Source organism: Sorex fumeus, unplaced genomic scaffold (assembly GCF_029834395.1).
Source record: "Sorex fumeus unplaced genomic scaffold, SorFum_2.1 ptg000086l, whole genome shotgun sequence".
In the NCBI taxonomy this organism is placed as follows: domain Eukaryota; kingdom Metazoa; phylum Chordata; class Mammalia; order Eulipotyphla; family Soricidae; genus Sorex; species Sorex fumeus.
The window spans coordinates 32,946,277-32,970,854 of record NW_026606143.1 but is presented as its reverse complement, the minus strand read 5'-3'; the positions used below and the strand labels follow the sequence as shown (position 1 = coordinate 32,970,854).

The window sequence follows — 24,578 nt, the reverse complement described above, 5'->3', positions numbered from 1 at the left end:
GGAATTACTCCTGGATGTGCTCAGGGGAACATATGGGATGCTGAGACTCGAACCCCGGCTCTGCACTCAGGAATTACTCCTGGATGTGCTCGGGGGAACATATGGGATGCTGAGAATCGAACCCCGGTCGGCTGCCTGCAAGACAAACGCCCTATGCGTTGTGCTATTGCTCCAGCCCCTCCTGTAAGTCCTGCAGAGCCCAGACATGGTGTCAGTGGGAAGCAGGTAGGAGAAAAAAATGAGAGGTAAAAGTCACAGGTTTCGTGAGGCTGAGAAACAGAGGCACCAACGCGGACAGTCTTTTTCATTCTTACTAAATCTCCTTAGCTTTTTATGGGGAGTTGTTTCTGATCCTCATCAAGCCTGCTCATAAAAGACATTCAAACCGACTCCTTTTGGCGATCATTTGGTTCTGGGATAAAAAGACAAAACCCAAGATCATCACTGAAGTCTCAGAGGAAGATTCAACAGGGGGAAATATGAATATTCCAAGCGTGCTGCCCTCTCAGAAGCCAAAATAAATCTCTGAATGCAGCATCGGGGAGCAGAACAGCCTGGAAAAACCCAGCTACGCTGGGCCACTCACAAGAGCTTCTCCTGGGCATGTGCAAATTGCTCTCCCAAGCATGCTCAGGCACAGAGTCAATGCTAAAATATGCACTAAAGTGTCTACAGTAACTACTTCCGGGGCACTCGCTGTGGACCCGGCATGAGTGACATGCCAGGGACTAGACAGAGACCACCTCTACCAGGTTCCCGTCACAGGTAAGTGAAGGGTTTAGACAGACTGAACCACGCTGTTATGTGAGCTCACTTGTAAGGGACAGACACCTGACTCAGATTTGTTTGTTTGGGGTCCACGCCCAGCAGGTCTCGGGGCAACGCCCAGTTTTGTGCTCCAGAGTTTCTCCCACTGGTGCTGGGGGGAGGGACCAGGAGGAGCAGGGCATGGAACCCAGGACCCCTGCAAGCACAGCAGAGCTAGTGATGGGGCCCCAGTTCCAGCTTTCTGCAAGGGGCCCACTGCCAGGGAGTGAAGTGAGCAGGGCATCTGAGCAAGGGAGCGCCCCGTCCCCACACGACACTGCAAAAGGAAAGCGCTGGACCAAACATGATAACCTCTCAGGGTCTGTATTGCAAACCATAATGCACAAAAGTAGAGAGAGAGTATGGGGAATCATGTCTGCCATGGAGGCAGGGGAGGGTGGGAAAGGGGGGTATACTGGGGATATTGGTGGTGGGGAATGTGCACTGGTGGAGGGATGGGTGTTTGATCATTGTGTGATTGTAACCCAAACATGAAAGCTTATAACTATCTCACGGTGATTCAATAAAATTAAAAAAAAAACTTTCTCAGGTTAGATGTGTGCAGAAAGTAGATAAAGGACCAAACATGATAACCTCTCGGAGTCTGTATTGCAAACCATAATGCCCAAAAGTAGAGAGAGATGATGGGGAATCATGTCTGCCATGGAGGCAGGGGGGGTGGGAAAGGGGGGTAAACTGGGGATACTGGTGGTAGGGAATGTGCACTGGTGGAGGGATGGGTGTTTGATCATTGTGTGATTGTGACCCAAACATGAAAGCTTGTAACTATCTCACTGCGATTCAATAAAATTTCCAAAAACAACAACAACAACAAAAAACAAACAAAAGGAAAGCTCAAGCGAGCAATGAGGCGGTGATGGGATGATGGGGCGGCCAAACAAGCAAGAACCAGCACTTCTCCACCCCCCCTCCCCGGCTCCTCCGGTTCCTCCCAGCAATCAGGAAGCCATTCAGGGCGCTGCGGCAAGGCAGCAATAGCAGGAATGGGCCTTTTAAAAAGCTCCCTCTGGCCTGTGCTGTGGGGAGCGGAGACAGCAGGGAGCAAGGCGGGAGGCCGAGACCCCCAACTCAGAGGTTTCTATTAAACAAGACATTAGCTAGGAGGGCCCTCAGACCCAGCTCAAAACATTCTCCCCTCCACACGCCCGACAGGGTGCTGAGCGAAACGCGTCAGCAACCAGGGAGCCTGGCAGCCGCGCCACTCCTTGACAGCCCCTGAAGCTCATGTCCTGGGTCTGTGCATCGTCCATGCTCCCCCCCCACAACCCGAGGCAGGGGACCTACGGAACCAGAGCACACAACCCCAGGGCTGCTGGGCCAGTTCTGGGCCGAAGCTTCAAGAAAGAGCACCAATTTTGGGGGCCGGAGCAATAGCACAGCGGGAAGGGAGTTCAGTCCCCAGCATCCCATAGGGTTCCCCGAGCACTGCCAGGAGTAATTCCTGAGTGCAGAGCCAGGAGTAACCCATGTGTCCCCTGCATTGCTGGGTTTGACTCCAAAAAGCAAACAGATAGATAGATAGATAGATAGAGAGAGAGAGAGAGAGAGAGCACCAGCTTCTGCATTCTCGGGGAAGTTGAGCTACATGGAAAAGAACTGAAGTCCCCACCCGGCTGGGCTCATTCACTGCCAGGATTAACCTGCCAGCCAGGCTGACTGGGCCCCAGATCCCAGACTAAGCAGATTCCCACTGCCCCCCCCCCCGCCCCAACCCCCTCCTCACGCTGCCTGCACACCCCAGAGGAAAGGAATGCAATCATCACTGCCCTCAGCCCTCAGATTTGGGGGAGATCTGTGAGGGAAAAGCAAACAGGGCCCTGAATCCCTGCCACTAACCAGCATGGAGAACTGCAGCCCCGCCTCACCTGCACAGCGTTGCCGCTGAAGAGGCCATCGATGATGAAATAGGTCCAGAACAGAGGCCACTCACACTCAATGTTCTCAAAGAGCTTGAGCTCGGCAGGGTCATAATGCAATCGATTTGGGTCCTGAAATCAAACAGGCAGACCTTCTAGAAAGGTCCAAGTCAGCTGACACACCACAGCACCAGTCAAGCTCCCTGGGTCCCCGTGCTCCCCAGCCCATCTGACTCTGTGGGGCTGTAAGATAGGGAGGATCCTGGTTCCGCTAACGGGAGATGTTCTGCCCGTAGTCAGAAGAGAAAAATCAGAAATTTACACAAGACTCTCCGGTAGTTTATTGCATTACAGCCTTCTATATCTCTAGCAAATAAACAGCAATTTGCTAAGCACAGGGCTTGGCAGACTGCTTTATTGATATCATTATATCAGTCACAGTGCCACAGCAACCCAGGGAGAAGCCCGCGGTTGGTCCTTTAAAAGCGCGTGAGCTCCGGGACTGTTTGTCTATAAGCGGTTTCTAACCACCAGCCTGCTGCCCTCTTGATGATCTTGCTATTCTACTTAGCCTAACTCCAGGCTTGCTGCCTCCAAAATTAAGACGTCCCTTTCCAATGTTCCAACATGTAATTATAATCAATAGAGGGAGAACACCACAGTGGCAACTTGGCACCAAACAGCTAAGGAATGAGAAGAAACAATATTTAAATACAACCTCTCTTGGGGTTTTATAACCATCACGGAGGAAACGGCAGCATCCATATCGTCCCTAAGAAGATAAAGAAAAATCACTTTCATTTGAGGAAATGAGAGGAATGTCCTGCCTTTCCATTTTCATTCACGCCCGCCCATCAATCTCCTTTCCTGTGATTTTTTTTTTTTTTTGGTAGCAGAGGTGGCTGGGCTCGAACTCAGGATTGGCTGCTCTACCTTCGAGCCGACCCCCATGAGTCTTTTGGTAATGAGAAGTGCACAAGTGCTCCATTCTGCCAGTAGCACTGCACTGTAGCACTGTCTTCCCGTTGTTCATCGATTTGCTCAAGCGGGCCCAGTAGTGTCTCCATTTTTTGAGACTTGTTACTGTGTTTGGCATATTGAATACGTCACGGGTAGCTTGCCAGGTTTTGCTGTGCGGGCGAGATACTCCGGTAGCTTGCCGGGCTCTCCGAGAGGGGCGGAGGAATCGAACCTGGCTTGGCCGGGCCGGCTGCACGCATGGCAAATGCCCTACTGCTTTGTTATCGCTCCAGCCCGTTCTGTCAGTAGTGTTTTTAAATTTTTATTTTGAAGGGGCAGGACTGGGGTTATTCTGTGTCTATGCCTGGCTCTGTGCTCAAGAGTCACTGAGATCAAACCAGGGTGAGCCAAGTGCAAGGTGAAGTGCTCTCTCTCTCTCTCCTCTCTCTCTCTCCTCTCTCTCTCTCTCTCTCTCTCTCTCTCTCTCTCTCTCTCTCTCTCTCTCTCTCCCTCCAGTCACTGAAGTAATATTGAAGGCCAGAGATCTCCGTGAGCAAAAGTGGGGCACCAACTTTATACACAGGAAGCCTGCTTCCATCTCCGACACCAAGTGCGTCCCTGAACATGGCCAGGAGCGAAGCCCCAGACGGGAGTAGACCCTACCCAAGGTTGAACGTGGTCCCAAGCAAAACAAAACTCAAGTTCTCTGTTTTTTGCTTTTTGGGTCACACCTGCCAATGCTCAGGGGTTAAGTCCTGGCTCTACACTCAGGAATTACTCCTGGCGGTGCCCGGGGGACCATATGGGATGCTGGGGATCGAACCCAGGTTGGCCGCATGCAAGGCAAACGCCCTACCTGCTGTACTATCACTCCGGCCCTCAAGTTCTCTTAAAGTAATAATACCCCGTGTAAACTGAGGGCTTTGTATGAGTGCACAGTGGCGGAGTGCAGTGTCGCTCTGGCTATTTCGGGCACGGTGCAAAGGGGCCCCTCCACGAGGACAAGCTGTCGAGGCAGAAACTGGGTGGACTGCTTCTCCTGGAGGACGGTCTGCAGTCCCAGGCGGCTGCCGGGACGGGGCGGGAGGTGGGTGGCTCCTCGGTGTCCAGAAAGGGGAGCCTTGCCAGCACTCTCTCCTGCCTCCATGTCCCCAGGATGGCAACACAGGCTTGGGGGGCAGGAGGAGGGGCCACGAAGGCCGGCTAGTGCTGACAACTTTCAGGGCTCGGCACGCCCCCTTGTGGCCATGTCTAGATTGTTCTGGAAGCTGCTCCTCTGTTAAACGGGTCACTCCCTGCCTACTTCCAAGACCCAGAGGTCCTCTTTTGCCACTAAAGGCAACAGGAGACAGCCACCTTCTTTGGGGGATATAAGTGATGATCCTTTAACCCTTTTTTTCCAAGGTGGCATTTTTCACTGAGTCTACGTAGGATCTCCAATATGCAGATTTCGGCCCATGAAGCTTTGGTAATTTTACTGCTAATGCCAGCTGGCTGGAGGATTAAAAGGTAAAAGGTAAAGGCCCTCCCGTTGATCGTCGATTTGCTCGAGCGGGCCCAGTAACGTCTCCATTGGAGACTTTGTTGTTACTGTGTCTGGCATATCGAATACTCTCGGTAGCTTGCCGGGCTCTCCGAGAGGGGCGGAGGAATCGAACTCGGGTTGGCCATGTTGGCCGCTTGTAAGGCGAACGCCCTACCCGCTGTGCTATCGCTCCAGCCTACCAATTACTTTATTACCAATCTTTTATTACCAATACAATCTTCAGCTCGAGCGGGCCCAGTAACGTCTCCATTGGAGACTTTGTTGTTACTGTGTCTGGCATATCGAATACTCTCGGTAGCTTGCCGGGCTCTCCGAGAGGGGCGGAGGAATCGAACTCGGGTCGGCCATGTTGGCCACGTGTAAGGAGAACGCCCTATCGCTCCAGCTGGAGGATTAAGTAACATTATTTTCAGTTCGGTGGAATGTGTCAGAGTTACTGCATTTTACCCCAGAGCAGGGATGTCCTTAAGCTCAAATGAATCTTGAAATTTCCAAGTTCCCTGAAATGGGTATGTAAGGTTTGAGAACATTGGGACAAGGACATTTTTTTCAGATACGAACTTGAAGCTTTTAAGAGATTCTCAAAGGACTGTGTCTGTGATCTCTCAGGAGTTAAAAAGCTTGGGCAATGGTAGTGGTACCAAGTGAGGCTCATAGATGAGGTTTTGGCTTAGGGGTCAAAGTTTACTCCTCAGAAGAGAATGAAGTCCTTTGATCCGTTTGAGGCTATATCCTTGATGTGGCCTCTGCTTTGGACACCTCCCTCTAGGAGGCCACTGAGATTGAGACCAGTCCAGTCGCCAATATCATGGCAGGCCCAGGCATCGAAGAGCTGCTCCATGCCATACGGTTGAAGTGGCACTTAAGACAAGACAGAATGGCACCAGGATGGCCACTGCTTACCTGAAGCTTGGAAATAATCTCATTTTTGGTCACATTCACGAGGTTTATATCTTCTACAGCAAAGGCAGGGAAGGAAATAATGGAAAGCAGCCCCGAGTCGATCTCTTTCGATGTGGACGCTCTGGGCAGCATGGAGAACAGAATTGACTGAAAAACAAATAGGCAACTCTGAGCAGGGAAACCCTAAGAGAAACAGGGTCTAGAAAACACAAATGACCTTAGTGCCTGGCATCTGCCCATATTGAGTAGAGATCGGGCCTACCAATAGGGCCCATGGGCCGTCGCCTACCCAGCCAAAGCCAGAGACTGCTGTCCCTTGGGGGAGAGGGGGGTGCAGGGAGCGCAGAAAGCAGCCTTTAGCTGACTCTGTGCGGCACTTGAGGAGAGAAACCACCAAGCAACCTGCTCGAGAGCTCTCCAGGCAAGACGGAAACTGGGGACATTGATGGGGGACAGTGGGGGATTTAGTGCTGGAGCATGGTAAGCCTGAAACCCAAACGTGAATAACTTTGTCACTCATGGTGACTAAATAAAAAAAATTTTTTTTAAATAGAACTGGTATAGGCTGGAGTGATAGCACAGCGGGTAGGGCGTTTGCCTTGCATGCAGCCAACCTGGTCGACCCGAGTTCGATTCCTCAGCCCCTTCGGAGAGCCCGGCAAGCTACCGAGAGTATCTCGCCCACACGGCAGAGCCTGGCAAGCTCCCCGTGACGTATTCGATATGCCAGACACAGTAACAACAAGGTCTCACAATGGAGACGTTACTGGGCCCGCTCGAGCAACTTGATGAACAATGGGAGGAAGTGCTACAAGAAGTGCTACAGTGTAGTTCTGCAGAGAATGGGTGACTTAATGGCACTAATGAGCTCAATATAAGGTGGCTGGATGGGGCACTGTAAACTGAAGGGGGCTGAGATTATAGGGGAAAGTTCCGGAAGGGCGGGGAAGGGAATGAACACCAAGAGTTAACATGCACAGACATGAGAACACAGTCCTGCAACATTCGCTTCTCAAATCTCCCTTAGGAAGAGGGAATTCAGGTATGTGAGCAATTCATACACGCAAAGTCAGCATCTGAGAACAGGGCCGTGAGGCTTGAAACATGCAGCCAGCAGCGGGAACGGGGCTTCTCAGCCAGGCCTTCCCTCCTGGCCATGCTCCCACAACAACCCCTGGAGCAGGTCTTCAAGCCCACTCCGTGGACCCGGCTGACTCACAGGCAGAGGAAGGCTGAAAACCACAGGTCTGACCAGTTGTTCTACCTGCTTACTGCTCCACCTGATCCACAGGCTGGTTCTTAGGACAGGCCGTGTTCCACAGGTATAAAAAGGCTGGAGCATACTGCACTAGCCTGCACAACCACTAACATGCAACCAGCTCGAGTCTGTGTAACTCCACCCTGCTTACTCTCCACTAAGCTCATGAACTGGAGGGTAGAATGCCAATAAGGTGTGGGGGCAGAGGGGAGAGATTCTTCAGCTTCGAAATAAACCTTCCTTTTCAGTAGTGACTGACCAGCCCATTCTAAGCCGGCTCCGGAACTATTCTCCGCCGCCCAGGTGCCCTCGTTACTAGCTGCTCCAGACCCTCCCCCTCCCCCCCCCCCCCCCCCCCCCCCCACCACCAACGACTGTCATAGCACCTGGCACACCGTGGGCCTTGCTAAACAAGACTTGGTTGACTGATGTGCTGTCTGCTTAACGAAACATCCTGGGCCACATGAAATGATTCCTTTCTTTGATGTGACCTTCGCCAAGGCAGAATTTCCCCCAATTTGCCATTTTCCTTTATTTCATCTCCCTTCTACTCTCTAAGTCTGCCCCTGTCTCCAGCCCAACTAGTGCTTGTCATTCAATTTGGGGGCATTGAAGGAAGAAGGAAAGAAAGAAAGAAAGAAAGAAAGAAAGAAAGAAAGAAAGAGAGAGAGAGAAAGAAGGAAAGAAAGACAGAAAGAAAGAAAGAAAGAAAGAAAGAAAGAAAGAAAGAAAGAAAGAACGAGAGAGAGAGTGGAAATCCTCAATGTGCTAAAAGACTCCTCTACCCTACTCTGCAAAAGAAGTTTGCCTTGATGGCTGGCCTCATGTTGTCAATGGTTTGGTGTCTTTTTTTTTTTCTTTTTGGGTCACACTCAGTGATGCTCAGGAATTACTCACACTCAGGAATTTGAGTCACACTCCTCACTCTGCACTCAGGAATTACTCCTGCTGGTGCTCGGGGGACCATACGGGATGTCGGGGATTGAACTTGGGTTGGCCGCATGCAAGGCAAACACCCTACCTGCTGTACTATGGCTCCAGCCCGACCACAGTGTGTTTTAAGGAGGTTTGCTCCACGGCTTGGAAGCTGGCCTCACATGCTGGAGGAAGAGGCAGCTCAGATAGAGAAGGGAACACCGAGTAAAGTGTAGTTGGAGGACCCGCTTGGGATGGGAGATGCATGCTGAAAGTAGACTATAGGTGGAACACAATGGCCACTCAATACCTCTATTACAAACCACAGCACCCAAAAGGAGAGAGAGAACAAAAGGGAATGCCCTGCCACAGAGGTGGGGTGGGATGGGGGGGATGGAGGATGGGGGGGATGGGGGATGGATGGGAGGGATACTGGGATCATCGGTGGTGGAGAATGGGCACTGGTGGAGGAATGGGTACTCGATCATTGTGTGACTGGAATGCAAGCACGAAAGTTTTTAAGCCTGTAACTGTACCTCACAGTGATTCACTAATAAAATTTTTTTGTTTTGTTTTTTTGTTTGTTATATTTATTGAATCACTGTGGGAAAAATTACAAAGCTTTCAAGATTAAGTCTCGGTCATACAGTGATCAAACACCTTTCCCTCCACCAGTACTTATTTTTCACCACCAAGAAACCCAATATACCCCCCTCCCACCCCTCCCAATGCCTGGGAGGCAGATGATTTCTACTTAACTCTCTCTCTACTTTGATTACATTCATTATTTCGACAAAAGAGGCATCATTATTGTTTAGAATTTCACCCCAACAATCAGAACTGCTGAAAATATTTCTTTTTCTATAGCTGGTTATGATAACCATATGATTTTGGATTTCTGATACTTTACCAGGTAAGTCTGGAGGGATTTCTGCCAAGAGTCAGATAATTACAAGATTGGTTTCTGTGCCTCTGGTGTTATGGCCATGCAGGAGAGCCACTCATGGGGTGGGGGGGGGGGGGGAACTTGTGACCTCGGTAGGGCATGAAGGATGAGCCGGTACCTCCCTCCTTCCCATGAGACTGCAGTTGCCATCTCACCGCCAGCTCATACCTGGCTTTCCAATAAACTCTGAGGCGGTGGCCACCTTGCTGGGGGGGTGAGGGGGGAGGAAGGCGGAAGGGAGCAACACCCTTTCCCTCCTGGGGAGGCATGGCACCATGGTTTAACGCATAGTCCATTCACTTTTCTGCCGCAAGCTGCCGGGCTCTGGATTAAGTCCTTTTGCCTCTGGAGGCATGGCCGTGCCGGAGAGCCACTCATGGATAATAATTTTTTTTAAAAAGTGAGCAACATGCTCTCTTTTCACAAACTGCTTTGACTTGCTCTGATCCTTAAGGCCACCTGGTATGGGCAGGAGGGCAAGGTCTCAGATGCTCATTTTGGGGGTGAGGGAACTGAGCACAACAGTGCCAAGGAGGACCAAGCTACAAAGGACTGCAGGGCAGGTTCCAGGACTCTCTGGGGCTCTCAAGGTGAGGGCTACCTGGCAGTGTTCAACCTCATCTGGCAGGACGTGGATCACTGACTTGCGGGCTCCATGGGCTCCAAAGAGATCCAGCTCATCGATCGCCTCGAGTGCTGCCTACAAACACACAGAAGAGTTACTTTTGCTATCCAGGGAACGTCCACTCCCCTACCTCCTACTCCTTTCACATTAAGTAATCAAGTGTGCAGGTTTGGCCAAAAGTGATGAGGCACATTAAAATCCAGCTCAGGACACAGTCACGTTTTAGCCTTATTGCCAGTGGATGACAACTCGCCTCTATGTTGCTGCTCCCGGTGAGAAGAAGTAGCAAAGAGGAAACAGAAAAACATCTGGCCAAATCACATGACTGTCCTACCAAAAAAAATCTAACAAACTTTAACAAGTTCATAACATGTGTCAGACACACACACGTTATGAACTAATGCTCATGGTCCAGTCTCTTTCACCTATGTCACCACTGATCTTCTAAGCTTTGCATATCTGGCACTGATGGAATTCTTGGGCTAGGAAGATTGCTCAATGGGCCAGAGCACATGCATTGCATGGGGGAGCCCCAGAGTCAACCCAGCACCACCTGGTCCCCCAAGCACAGCTGGGAGTGGCCTCTAAGCACCGTGCCAGGCATAGCGCATGAGCATCATTGGGTGTGGTTCCCGAGCAAAACCAAAATTAATTATTTTAATATGAAAGCATGTGCCCTATGCCAGTAGACCTTAACAGAAAATATTTATTTTTGCATTAAAATTCCTAGCTCTAGAGTCTTGACACTGTCTGAAAATACACTTCAGTCTTGAGCAGGGCAGATGAATAAAGCAGAGGCAAAAGAGGTAACTGGAGGCGGCAGAGCGAGTCTGCCCTGTGGGCCATGTCATATATGGCCTAAGAAGTTTCCTAAGGGCTCTGGGTTCCGTTATGTCTCGCCACGAGTCGAACTCATCCACCTGACTTGGCCCTCAGACCCCCAGAGACTCCTCAACTCTCCGAACTCCCACCAACCAAACCGATTTCAGCTGAAAATCACAAGGAAATCGGGGGAGTCAGCATCAGAGGACCTGTGGGAAAAGGCTTCTAGCTCCTTTACACGACTGCTACACCATCCCCAGCAATTTGTTGGGCTCCTGATTGAAGTTCTCCTGAGATAAACGTTCCCTGTATCCCCACTCCTGTCCATATTTTTCAATCTGGCCCACTTCACTTATTAGTGCTGTGTGACTTTTTCTTTTATGCTTCTTGGGTTACACCTGGCGATGCACAGGGGTTACTCCTGGCTCATGGACTCAGGAATTACTCCTGGCAGTGCTCGGGGAACCATATGGGATGCTGGGAATAGAACCCAGGTCAGCCGTGTGCAAGGCAAACACCCTACCCGCTGTGCTATTGCTCCAGCCCCGCTGTGTGACTTTCGAATTTGTACCCTTTCAAGTGGTACCACCCTTCAGCTGTCTTTGTGACTTGGGAAAAAAAAGACTGGGAATGGGGGTCCCCACTCCAGCTTCTTAAATACACAACAATGGATCAGAAGGGCACAGCACCCTTACTTCCAGGCAGATTTCCATTTAAGCGACCTATTTTCCTCGCCTATTGTACTCTGCTAGGTTACTGTGCCACTGGAATTTCAGGCTTGCTGTCAACTTTGGAAACCTGTGCTAATCAGATTAAATCCACACCCCCAAAAGGTGAAATCCAAATCAAAGCAGTAAAGACACAAAAGGAATAAAAATCCAAAGGGGCCCATCACCTTGGCCATTCCAACAGAGCTCGCATTCAATTCGGGGATGCCTTGATTCGTCTTATCGCCACGTTCCCACATTCCGTAGTCCTGGGGGAGAGAAAGGGAGAAGTCAGAGCAGAAGAAAAAAAATAGTCCCTGAGAAGTGCCATGGAAAATGGTTCCTTTATGTTAACACAGGCAGCATGAAACACAAATAAGTTATCTGGAAGGCCACCAGCCTCACTGCTTGACAGAGCCAGACTGCCTTCTTCCTTGACTCTGGTTCATCTGACATCAGAGCAGGCTTTTGAAAGTAAATGTTCAAGAGGGACAAAACTACATGTGAAAATGCTCTTAAGGGGACCGAAAGGTAGTACGATGAATAGGGTATTAGCTTTGTACGTGGCCAACCTGGCATCCCATTATGGTCCTCTAAGCACCACCAGGAGTGAACCCTGAGTACCACTGGGTAGAACTCAAAAGCCAAAAAAAAAAAAATCAAGCCTCCAAAACAAAAACAAAAAATACACAAATAAAGAAAAACACTCTTAAATGCCCTATTCCTAAAAGTCACTAGTGTATTAGAAATCCTCTTAGAGAACAAAATAGTGTGTTTGGGATCAGAGAGATAGTACAGCAGGTAGGGCTCTTGTCTTGACCATAGCTGATCCAGGTTGGGCCTCCGGCATCCCATATGGTCCCACAAGTACTGCCAGGAGTGATTCCTGAGAGCACAACCAGCAGTAACCCATGAGCACCATTGGTGCTCAAAACTTAAAAAAAAAAAACCTTAAAAAACTTAAAAACTTTAAAAATCTAAAAAAAGTGTATTTATCTTCAAATCAAATAAAATGCTGCTCTTCTGACATTAAATTGTAAAGTGAAATAAAGAAACTAACAAATGGGCTTGACTAGCTGAAGCCAACCAAAGCATTTAAGATCACTTCCTATCCCTCTAGCATTACTACTCGGGGAAAAAATGCTCAGTAAGTAATGAGAGCTAAAGATAAACTCGAGGTGGCGAACACTGTGTGTCTCTGTTTTTCCCTTCAGCTCAGAACACTCAGTGCACACAGAGAACATTATCCACACACACGGAACTTCTAGAACTTCTTTAATCCTACTTTCCATTTCAATAACCCAAGCACCATTTTGCAAGATTATTGCATTTTGCATATTATTGGATGATCACAAGCCAAATAGATTGGGATCGAAGCCAGAATTGTGACTTTCATATGTTTAATCTCGAAAGATGAATATTTCCAAAGGGTGAGAACATAGGTCTCCTCCACCAGCTTCCATGCTGGCGGTAGGACCCCGTCTGCAGAACACGTCACAGCAGGGCCTTTCCTCCTCCTCCAATTCATCACCACTCCAACCTGGAGCCAAGTACTCAGCACCCTTACCCTCTAAGAGTCTAAAATGACAAACTGCTATTCCCTAGAGCCACAGCACTTGTGAGCCTTTCCATAAATGAACACTTGGGTCATTTTGAAATAAATTTCATCACAACTGATGATCGGTAGATAATTGATTTGTATATCTATTTTCTCTACCTGCTGGTGTCCATAAAGTTTCTTGGGTAAAGAATAGCTGAGATTCAATGAGATACCATCTCACACCTCAGAGACTGGCCCACATCCAAAAGAACAAAAGCAACCGATGCTGGTGCGGATGTGGCGAGAAAGGGACACTCTTTCACTGCTGGTGGGAATGTCGACTGGTTCAGCCTTTCTGGAAAACAGTATGGACGATTCTCAAAAAATTAGAAATTGAGCTCCCATTTGACCCAGCAATACCACTCCTGGGAATATATCCCAGAGAGGCAAAAATGTATAGTCGAAGTGATATCTGTACTTGTTTGTTCATTGCAGCACTCTTTACAATAGCCAGAACCTGGAAGAAACCTGAATGCCCAAGAACAGATGACTGGTTAAAGGAACTTTGGTACATCTACACAATGGAGTACTATGTAGCTGTTAGAAAAGATGAAGTCATGAAATTTACATACAAGTGGTACAACATGGAAAGTATCATGCTAAGCGAAATGAGTCAGAAAGAGAGGGATAGACATAGAAAGATTGCATTCATCTGGGGAATATAAAGAAACAAAATATGAGATTAATATCCAAGAATAGGTGAGATCAACACCAGGAGGATTACTCCATAGCTTAGAGGCCAGCCGGGCATTCTAGGGGAAAGGGCAGCTCAGATAGAGAAGGGAGCACCAAATAAAGGGTGTTTGGAGGATCCTCCCAGAAGGGGAGATGCATGTTGAAAGTAGACTATGGACTGAACATGTTTGACACTCAAAGCCTCTTTTGCAGACCACAACACCCAAAAGGAGAGAGAGAACACAGGGGATTGCCCTGCCACAGAGGCAGGGTGAGATGGGAGGGATGGGGGTGGGGGGGATATTATCCATGGTGGTGGAAAATGGGCACTGGTGGAGGGATGGGTATTTGATCACTGTATAATCGAAACCCAAGCACAAAAAATTGTAAATCTACAACTGTACCTCATGGTGTTTCACTAAAAATAATAAAAAAAAGAAAAAAAAAGAAAAAAGAGCACCCTCCCCCCAAAAAGCTGATTTGTTACAAAATAAAGTTTTGACACCTCAAAAAAAAAAGAATAGCTGAGATAAGTACCAGGAGGTTTACTCCATGGCTTGAGGCCAGCCGCACACGCTAGGGGAAAAGGCAGCTCAGATAGAGAAGGGAGAACCAAGTAAAGGGTGTTGGGAGGTTCCTCTCACAATGGGAGATGCGTGATGAGAGTAGACTATAGACCGAACATGATTGCCACTCAATGCCTCTTTTACAAACCACAGCACCCAAAAGGAGAGAGAACAAAAGGGAGTGCCCTGCCACGAGGCAGGGTGGGATTGGGGAGATGGGGGGTGGGAGGGATACTGGGATCATTGGTGGTGGAGAATGGGCACTGGTGGAGGGATGGGTACTCGGTCATTGTATAACTGAAACCCAAGCACAAACATTTATAAGTCTACAACTGTACCTCATGGTGTTTCACTAATAAAAATTTTTTAAAAAGTTTCTTGGGTAAAAAGGACAGAGGAAGAAGCAAAGGAAGAGGGAGCTCAGGTGGTGTCAGTTCTTGGGCTGATCATCCTCCATGGGCTGGTAGCCTCCTTGTACACCCACAGGATCATTGTATTCTATTATTATTATTATTATTATTATTATTATTATTATTATTATTTGCTTTTGGGGTCACACGCAGCAATGCACAGGGGTTACTCCTGGCTCTGCACTCAGGAATTACTCCTGGTGGTGCTTGGGGGACCATATGGGATGCTGGGAATCGAACTTATGTTGGCCTCGTTCATGGTAAACTCCCTACTTGCTGTGCTATGGCTCCAGCCCCACTCACTGTATTCTATACTATTCTCTGGAACCCAAATTTCACCATAGCCCTGCTCTCTTGACTCTGTGTGCCCTGCCCCTAAGCACACCCTGACATCTGCACAGAGCCTGTGGCCTGTCTCTAACTGTAAGGCCACTCAGATCCCCCTTGGTGCTCCAAGGTACGACTCAAGTTCCACCCTTTCCATAAGACTTAAGGGGGCTGGAGAGATAGTACAGGGGTTAGGGTACTTGCCATGCATGCAGCTGACCCTGATTTCATCCCTAGCACCACAAATGGTCACCTGCACACTGACAGGGCTGATCCCTGCGCAATGCTTGGACTGGCACCCAAACTACCCCAACGACAGCAAGACTTTCCTTTTCCATAGAGCGGTGTTGGTCACACTGAGCACCTGCTCATTTCGAGAAAATCCTTCTGGGTCGTGGGGCAGTCCAGTGCACTGTTGGGTGGGCAGCAGCATGTCAAGCCTCCCTAGTTGCCAGTTAGTGCCCACCCCTTGCAGACACTGCCCACAGCCCCTGGGATGGGGAGATGGTCCCTCGTACTCCCACTGAGAATCAATTGCTGTTCACCACTTCTATTGATCATCAAATATGTTTGGGACCCAGCTGCGCTGCACGTGCTTTGCTGGCACTGAAAAGCCGCAAACATTCACTCCCTGGCTCAGGACAGCTGCTCACTGACCCTGGCTTCGGACCTCAGTGGCTTCTTTCTCAAGCCAAATATTACCTTTTCCTTCCTAGCCCGACAACAAGCCTTGTAGTTCCCTTGTTCTTTTGGGTCAGGGGGCTGCCCCAACAGAGCCAGAGAAACTGGGTGTGCCAACCCTTCATCCCCCACACCCCTGGCCCACAGCATGGCTCAGAGCTGGCTGGATGCTCAGACCCCCTCCATCTGCGGGCCTGTGGGGTCTTAGTTGTAAACAAACATAATGCCCAGGAGATTCTCAAGGGCTGAGTGCCAGCTTCGCAGGGAGGAGCCCATGTTTGAGCCCAGCACGGCCTTGGTTCCCCCAAGCATCAAGCCAGGAGCAGTCCCTGAGCACCCATGGGTGTGACCCGAAACACCATAAAATAAAAAAATTAAAACTAAATAACAAAGTAAGCATAGAAGGGCTGGGGTGTAGCTCAGTGGCAGAGTGCTTGTCATGCACGTGGGAGGCCCTGGCTTCAATTCCCATTACCACCAAAAACACCACCCCCCAAAAAAAGAACAAAAAACTTTTCGCCATTACAAAGTCACCTGCCTCCCAGCTTGTAGGGATGGAGATTTTCTTCTTTTCATTTATGGCATTCTATCTCTCTCCCTCCTTCCCTCCTTTTCACTCTCTCTTTCTCTCTCGCTCATGTTTCCTCTTTCATATTTCCTAAATAAAACTATTTAGATAGCACAGCGGGTAGGGCGTTCGCCTTACAAGCGGCCAACATGGCCGACCCGAGTTCGATTCCTCCGCCCCTCTCGGAGAGCCCGGCAAGCTACCGAGAGTATTCGATATGCCAGACACAGTAACAACGAAGTCTCCAATGGAGACGTTACTGGGCCCGCTCGAGCAAATCGACGATCAACGGGAGGGCCTTTACCTTACCTTTACCTTACCTATTTAAGAAAAATAAACTTTAAATATTCAAATGAAGCATGAAATATATTCCCCTAAAGAAAAACTCCCCAACTACCTCTGTCCCAAGATAAAAACACATGCTTGGCATTCAGAGATGATGAATAATCTCACTAATCTTCCACTCAGCCCCCAACAGCCTGGCCCTCCTCAAACTATAGCTTTGTGTTTTGACAACTGGAAAGATAAACAGCGTTGATACTTACAGCAACTTTATATGCGGCTTCTATGTAAAAGACAAGATTCTGTACAAAAGCCACCTCATCAAGGGTGAAAATTATCCGTAAACCTAACAAGGAAAAGCAAACCATGTAGTTTATGAAGTTACATTGAAGAGCCAAATACCAATTACAAATACCATACTAGGTTAGAAATTCTTTCACACCTGGTGGTAGGGAATGTGCACTGGTGGAGGGATGGGTATTTGCTCGTTGTGTGATTGTAACCCAAACATGAAAACTTGTAACTATCTCACGGTGATTCAATAAAATTAAAAAAAAAAAAGAAATTCTTTCACACCCATTTTAGTTTTCTTACACAGCCATCAAAAATCTGAAGGTAAGTTCCAGGAGTGTGAACAGGAGTGAAGGAAGGGAGAAAAGGAGGGAGGGGGAGGAGAAAAGGGAGGGATAAAGTGGGAGGCAGGAAGGAAGCGGAGGAAGGAATAAAGGAATTGTTAAATCAGGTATAACCACTGATAAAGTCACTAAAGGTATTTTATGGATATATATGTATATATATCATGACCTTGAATTTTTAGTTTTGTTTTAGGAGTACCCCAAGTAGTTCTCAGGGTTCATGCCTGACTCTATACACAGAGATAACTCCTGGCTGGTTCAGGGGACCATAGGTGGTACCTGGATTGAATCTGGTCAGCCACATGCAAGGCCTTACCTGCTACACTCCTGCCTCGACCTTGAATTTTTTTTTTTACTTTTCTTTTTCTTTTTTTGCTTTTTGGCTCATACCCGGTGATATGTAGGTGTTACTCCTGGCTCTGCACTCAGGAATTACTCCTGGCGGTGCTCAGGGGGCTATATGAGATGCTGTGAATCGAACCCGGGTTGGCCGCATGCAAGGCAAACACCCTACCCACTGTGCTGTCACTCCAGCCCCTGAATTTTTTTTTTAAAAGCACACAAGAACCAAAAAGCCCCAGAGGACATCCTCCAAATAAAAAACTGGCAGTAGGATATTTTTCTCCCTGTACTTCATTGGCTTTATCCTGCAAAATATCTACAGCGAGCTCATTTAACCTTCATAACCAAAAAATCGTTTAAAATAAAGAGCCTGGTCCAGTCACAGAGAGATGCTCTGAGTGACCTCTGACCTCTTTAGGGTTGCATTTGCAGTCGGAAACATATGGGAAGCCTCTTTTAGGAGTGCTGGGGAGCTGGAGTGGGGACAAGAGCTCTGAGACACAGAGTGCAGTGACCTAAGCCCCGGGGGAGCATTGCAGCCAGCTCAGTGGAGGGCGAGGCCACTTGGCAGAGACTGCCCAGCGCGCTGGAGGCCTGGTGTCCAGGCTGCCACAGGAACAGCGTGAGCCTCGGTGAGTCTCAACAAAGATGATCCAGACTGCTGGGGCCCGCTGGACCTACCGCCAAGGTCCAGTGACTGGAAGAAGGGGAGGGAGGGCTGATATGATAATAACATAAGGAACTGCGGTTGGAGCAATAGACAGCGGGGAGGGCATTTGCCTTGCATGTTGCCAACCCAGGTTGGATCCCGGACATCGCATATGGTCCCCGGCACCACCAGGTGTAACCTCTGAGCATCACCTGGTGTGGTTAAAAAAAAAAAGGAAAGGGTGTGATGATCCTGGAGAAGAGAAAAAGAGGCAGCAATGCACTGCAGCTACTGGAACTGCTGAGGTGTAGGTTGATGTGGTCTTCAACCACTGGTGTGTAGACCACAGCCGATGCACAGGCGTAGAGAGGTTGAAAAGCACCCGCCTACTGCCTTGGTTGTATCTGCTACCCGGTGGCCCTATACATTGGACGCATCTCGTTGCACCGGTGTCAAAATGTTGAAGAACAGTAACAGAGCTGTGACAGTGACAGCAAGGAAGCTTTGGGGTCATGATAAAGAGATGCTCAGGAGGTCACTGTCAAAGAGCATGATGGAAGGAAGAGGCTGGCCGCTGTCCAGGCCTGACCAATGCCTGCCCCACAAAGGCCCACAGGGCCCCAGCTCACCAGAAGCGGTCATCTGGGCCAGGAACAGGAGGAAGAGGGAGGTGGCATCCACCTGGAGGTGGCCCCACTGGTCGTCGCCCACTACGGTGCTGCAGGTGGCGGTGTTGTACTTGGCGTGCAGGCTGTCCTTGGTACTCTGCGTGTACTTGAACTTCTCCACTTTGTCCACCTGCGGGAAGGAGGGTGAGCACGTGCGCCAGGCAGCTCTGCTCTTGGCTAAGGGGGTCGCGGAGGGCACAGCCCGGCTCTGCACTGCTGTCTCATGGGAGTGGACAATGAAGTGCAGTGCGTGTTGGGGTGCAGGGGGTATCTGTCCCCATCACAGAAATTCCAGTGGGATCCCAGCTCAGTGGGGTGTTAGCAAGTTACCTGATCAGCCCAAAGGGTCCCCAAGAATGATACCCAATAGGTATTCAGAGAGAAAGGAGGGAGGGAAGGAGGAAAGCGGGGTGGGGAGACCTGTTTAAATGTCAACTTCTGGGGCTGGAGCAATAGCACAGCAGATAGGGCGTTTGCCTTGCATGCGGCTGACCTGGGTTCGATTCCCAGCATCCCAGATGGTCCCCCAAGCACCGCCAGGAGTAATTCCTGAGTGCAGAGCCAGGAGTAAACCCTGAGCATCACCGGGTGTGACCCAAAGAAGCAAAAAATAAATAAATAATAGCACTGTAGCACTGTCCTCCCATTGTTCATCGATTTGCTCGAGTAGGCCCAGTAACATCTCCATTGTGAGATTTGTTGTTACTGTGTTTGGCATATCGAATACATCGTGGGTAGCTTGCTAGGCTTTGCTGTGCGGGTGAGATACTCTTGGTAGCTTGCTGGGCTTTCCGAGAGGGGCGGAGGAATCGAACCTGGGTCACCTGCGTGCAAGGCAAACACCCCTACCCGCTGTGCTATTGCTCCAGCAACAAATAAAATAAAGTCAAATTCTTGGTGTTTCTTATTTGGAAAGAATGAGTCTGTTTATTTCACTGAGGGCTCCCTAACAGTGCTCAGGGAACTTTGGGCCATTCTAGGCCATTCTAGGAGGATTCGGTGCTGCTCAGCCCCTGCAGTGTTGGGGTTTACCTGAGGCACCCTGCTGCTGCCCAGAGGCCTCCATGGCTGCACCCGGAGCACCTCGAGTGAGCAGAGGTCAGCGACATGCAGGCAAGCACCTCAGGCATCGGGTACACCAATGTCTTTTGACAACACTGCGCTTCTAGAAGAGAACTGACTGAGGAGCCTTTTTAGAAAGCAAAAGTAGGAAGAACAGTCTCTGGTGTTCTTTAGAGTGTGTGTGTGTGTGGGGGGGGGCACACCCTGCATGGTCGGGCTTATTCCTGGCTCTGCGCTAGGGATCACTCCTGAACTGTATGGGGTGCCAAAGATCCAACCCAGGGCAGCTGCATGGAAGGCAAGTTCATCCATTTGCTCGAGTGGGCCCAGTAACCTCTCCATTGTGAGATTTGTTGTTACTGTGTTTGGCATATCAAATACGTCACGGAGAGCTTGCCAGGCTTGGCCCTGCAGGCGAGATACTCTCGGTATCTTACTACCCGCCTTATTATTGCTCTGAGGCCCCCACTTCCCGTTCCTCTTCCTTTTAAGATGAAAAATGTCCCAAAGCTGGCCCCGTGGAAGCGCGTCGTGAAAGTGTCACTGCCTTTGGGCCGTTCACACCTACCTGCCTCATCATGCACTGCAGGAGGCCCCGCATGAGCTTCACCACGTTCTGCGGAAACAAAGGAAACAAAGCGGCATCAGCAGCGGGGCAAGTTACCCCTGCCATGCTCGCCACTGCTGCTCTCTGGTCTGCACCAGCACAGACCCATCACCTGCCGCTCCCCCAGGCCGCCAGTCCGGAGAAAGAACTCTCCACCCGATGAGAAATGTCAAATGAAGCTGCAGGAGCAGATGGCATGGCCCAGCTCCTCCAATGTTTATAAACCTGTCACTGCTCCTGATAACTTATTTGCCTTCTTTACTGGCTGAGTGGAGTGCATTGTGCCAGCTCAAAGGTCAGGGTGCCAGGCCAAGGGTGTGCTCTGACCTGGGCACCCTTGCATGTGGCTTTGATCCCCGGTGCCACCAAAAAATAAAATAAAAGTCAGGATGCCTTTGTGAAAATGGCAATTTGTGACACCATTACTAGACCAGTGAATGAAGTTCTTATTAAATGTAAGAAGCTGCCAAAGTATCTTTTGGTTGTTCTTGCAGTCCTGGGAATTGAACCAAGGGCCTCACACATGCGAGGCAAGAGCTCTACTGCGGAGCTACATCCCTGGCCCCACACGGCTTCTGCAGCCAATGCCTGCAGCTAGGACTACCGTGACAAATCGCAACAACACTGCTCTAGCCACCATGCGCAGCACAGATGACAACATGCCACAAAGGAGGCAGCTGGGCTGAGAGATGCAGTGGCGCTGACCAGTGTCCTGACTAGATCTAGGTCCAGACTCTGTGTGTGGTGAAGACAAAGGCACGTTGGTGGGGGGGCGTGGTGTGGTCACGTGCATTTGAAAAAGCAAGAGAACTTGTACTTCTACAACATGGACAGGCATGTGAGCGGAAGTGCACCTACATGCATGTGCATGCACACACGCGGGCGAACACACACACACACACACACACACACAATGCTACCTTTCACTTCCTCCATAATCCGGGCCCAATGGAAACCAGATCTCTGCCTGTCCTCTTATAAACACTGAAAAATTACTTCCTGTGCCACTAAGAAATGAGTCACTCTGGGGCTCGAGCGATAGCACAGTGGGTAGGGTGTTTGCCTTGCACGTGACCGACCTGGGTTCGATTCCCAGCACCCCATATGGTCCCCCAAGCACCACCAGGAGTAATTCCTGAGTGCATGAGCCAGGAGTAAGCCTGTGCATCACTGGGTGTGACCCAAACAGCTCCTCCCCCCAAAAACAAACAAAACAAATAACAACAAAAAACAAACAACAACAACAACAACAAAAAAAAAAAACAAGAAATGAGTCACTCTAAGTCAAAGTAAAAAAGAGACAGTGTGTGTGTGTGTGTGTGTGTGGCTTTTTTTTTATTCTGTCTCAATCTTAAAGGATTATTCGATACTTGCTACACATATTTGATTTATTTCATTTTACTTGGGTCCCAGGCGCTTGGTGGTGGTGGTGGGGGGCGATGGGGTGCTGGGATTTGACTTCAGGTCACCATATGTGCTAAGTCACGAAGCTATCTCCTTGGCCCATCTCCCTTCCTCCCTCCTTCCCTTCCTTCTTCCTTTCTGGGCCACACTCGGTGGTGCTCAGGGCTAGCTCCTGCTCTATGCTCAGGGATCACTCCTGACAGGGCTCAGGGGAGTATGGTGGGAGGGGGGCGGGGACCAAACCCAGGTTGGCATGTGCAGGGTAAGGGCGCTACCCTCTGTAGATGGCTCCAGCCTTGTCCGTTTTCAGAAACCACCCATTCCTGCCTTACCTGCCAGCATGTCTGCTCAACCCCAAACTGCCCTGCCCTTGCTCCCACATATTTTGTCTTATTGTTGTCCTGTTGCAGTTGGCTGCCTGCCCTCCTGTCCCTTCGGGTTGTCTTCAACAGCACCCAGCAGGTCCCTCAGAACCTGTCCCGGACCTGAAGCGCCACCTATAGGAAAGGCCAACATGGAATGTATGCCATCCAACCCAGAGCCTTGTGGCCAGAGAACTGGCTCTGAGCTTTCCCACGCCAATGCTGCTGACTTCGATGCTAGCACTCCGAGTACTGGAAACACCTCTTGCTCGGGGTAGATGATTTTCTTACAAACTCACAGATGGCAAAACTTTGCTTTGGCAGGCATGTTGGTTTCTGATTTTGGAGAACAATCAAAGGTTCTGTCTGGGTGGTATGGTAGTGTAGGTGTATACAAGCTGACCCCGCCACTGTGATTCGATAGGAAAGAGGGGATTTCCGGAGTTACAGTACTGAGTCAAGGTATGTCACTTACCTGAGCTGATGCTAATTCAATCCCTGGCACCACGAACAGTCCCCAGATACCACCAAGACTCCCCCTCCCCCTCATGAAAGGCGACAGCAAACTAATAAGGCTGGCTCAGACTCCAAAGAAACACTGAAAGGAAATTCTGAAGCAACAGTGTCTGGATAAGTAGCCTTTCAGTCTGACTGCCGAGGCCTATGTGCAGTGGAATGTGTCGCTCAGCAAGAACCATAATCAGATTAGTGCATCATGACACCTCATACGTGGAATCCAGAGGGCATATGTGAGAGTAACAGCATCCTTAAGAGTTCGGATGCTGAGGCCGGAGAGATAGTACAGTGGGTAGGGCGTTTGCCTTGCACGCGGCCGACCCAGGTTCGATCCCCGGCATCCCATATGGTCCCCCAAGCACCACCAGGAGTAATTCTTGAGTGCAGAGTCAAGAGTAACCCCTGAACATCGCTGGGTGTGAACCCAAAAAGCAAAAAAAAAAAATCCTGATGCTTCCCTTTCATTAAGTTTATGGAGTTTCTCACAGAGGGAAAACCATCTCTGAGAGATTTCTCGGTCGTTCCCCAAATATTCCTAGAAGAAATGGAGGTGACATGTACCCAACAGCCCAGCCCCTGCCGCCAGCTCCTTTCTCACCCGCCTTTCGGGGCCAGGCCAGGAGGTATGGGTGGTCAAGCAGTGTTACCTGTTCCAGCTCGTAGGCCTTGGCCTTGTCCTCGTCACGGTCAGCGTTCTTGCGGTAGGCCATAGCCAGGCCCCACACGGCCAGGATGCTGTAGATGTTATCCCGCACCCAGGCATCCTTCTGCTCATGGCTGGCGGCCAGCAGCCCCGTGACCGGATTCTGTTAGAGAAGACACAGAAAGTCACTCCGCACCACCCCTTAGCTGGTGCCCAGGCACCAGTGCTCACCCAAGGGGGCATGCACAGAGGACTGGGGAGCCACGACTTCCAGTTTTTGCCCTGTCAACCACATGATCTCAGGCATGAAAAGACATTACTTGCCTGGGCTTCCGTTTCCTCGTGGCTTAACAAGAATGTTGACTACAAAACCTCGAAGGATCCTTCCATGCTGAAGCCGGTATTCTTTCTGTTTTTCTTTTTAAATATATATATTTTAGAGAACTGTGGTTTACAAAGTGATTGTAAGTTGAGGATGAGAATGTAAGATTTGTGATAGCTAATCGCATGAGGTAAAGGTAAAAAGGTAAAGGCCCTCCCGTTGATCGTCGATTTGCTCGAGCGGGCCCAGTAACGTCTCCATTGGAGACTTTGTTGTTACTGTGTCTGGCATATCGAATACTCTCGGTAGCTTGCCGGGCTCTCCGAGAGGGGCGGAGGAATCGAACTCGGGTTGGCCATGTTGGCCGGAATATTCTTCAAATCATAGGCGTACCAGAAGGAGGGGCAAAGAGAAAGGGGAAGAGCAGCTGTTGGGAGAAATAATAACAGAGAATTTCCCTAACTTCGTGAGAGAGACTCTTGCAGACTCAAGAGGCCCAAAGAGCAGCAAAAAATAAATAAATAAATAATACACAAAACAATGCCAAGACAGAGCAATCCAAATGCTAAAAGCGAAAGACAAAGACACCTCTGAAGCTGGTGGTTTTTTTTTTGTGTGTGTGTGTGTGTGTGTATGTGTGTGTGCATTTTGGGTCACACCTGGCATTTCACAGGGGTTACTCCTGGCTCATGCACTCAGGAATTACTGCTGGCAGTGCTTGGAGGACCATATGGTATGCCCGGGATTGGACCCGGGTTGGCCGCATGTAAGGCAAATGCCTTACCCACTGTACCATCGCTCCAGCCCTTAAGCTGGTATTCTTTCACAAATCTCAGACACCAACTGGAGAAGCACTGACACGGGGAACCCTGGGCAGCCCACTCCAGAACTTT

At 49.6% G+C, this 24,578-nt stretch overlaps 1 protein-coding gene across 1 annotated transcript in view; it reads right to left on the bottom strand.

The window, feature by feature from the left end:
* PHKA2 (phosphorylase kinase regulatory subunit alpha 2) overlaps positions 1-24,578 on the bottom strand; it is an 85,957-nt gene that overhangs the window by 39,519 nt on the left and 21,860 nt on the right. The window contains exons 2-10 of the mRNA XM_056131164.1: positions 23,368-23,526; positions 20,400-20,447; positions 18,731-18,899; positions 16,739-16,821; positions 11,555-11,635; positions 9,814-9,912; positions 6,094-6,240; positions 3,403-3,456; positions 2,694-2,816 (exon numbers count right to left, since the gene is read on the bottom strand). Coding sequence (XP_055987139.1) covers positions 2,694-2,816; positions 3,403-3,456; positions 6,094-6,240; positions 9,814-9,912; positions 11,555-11,635; positions 16,739-16,821; positions 18,731-18,899; positions 20,400-20,447; positions 23,368-23,526 — 963 coding nt within the window. The remainder of the gene's footprint in view (positions 1-2,693; positions 2,817-3,402; positions 3,457-6,093; positions 6,241-9,813; positions 9,913-11,554; positions 11,636-16,738; positions 16,822-18,730; positions 18,900-20,399; positions 20,448-23,367; positions 23,527-24,578) is intronic.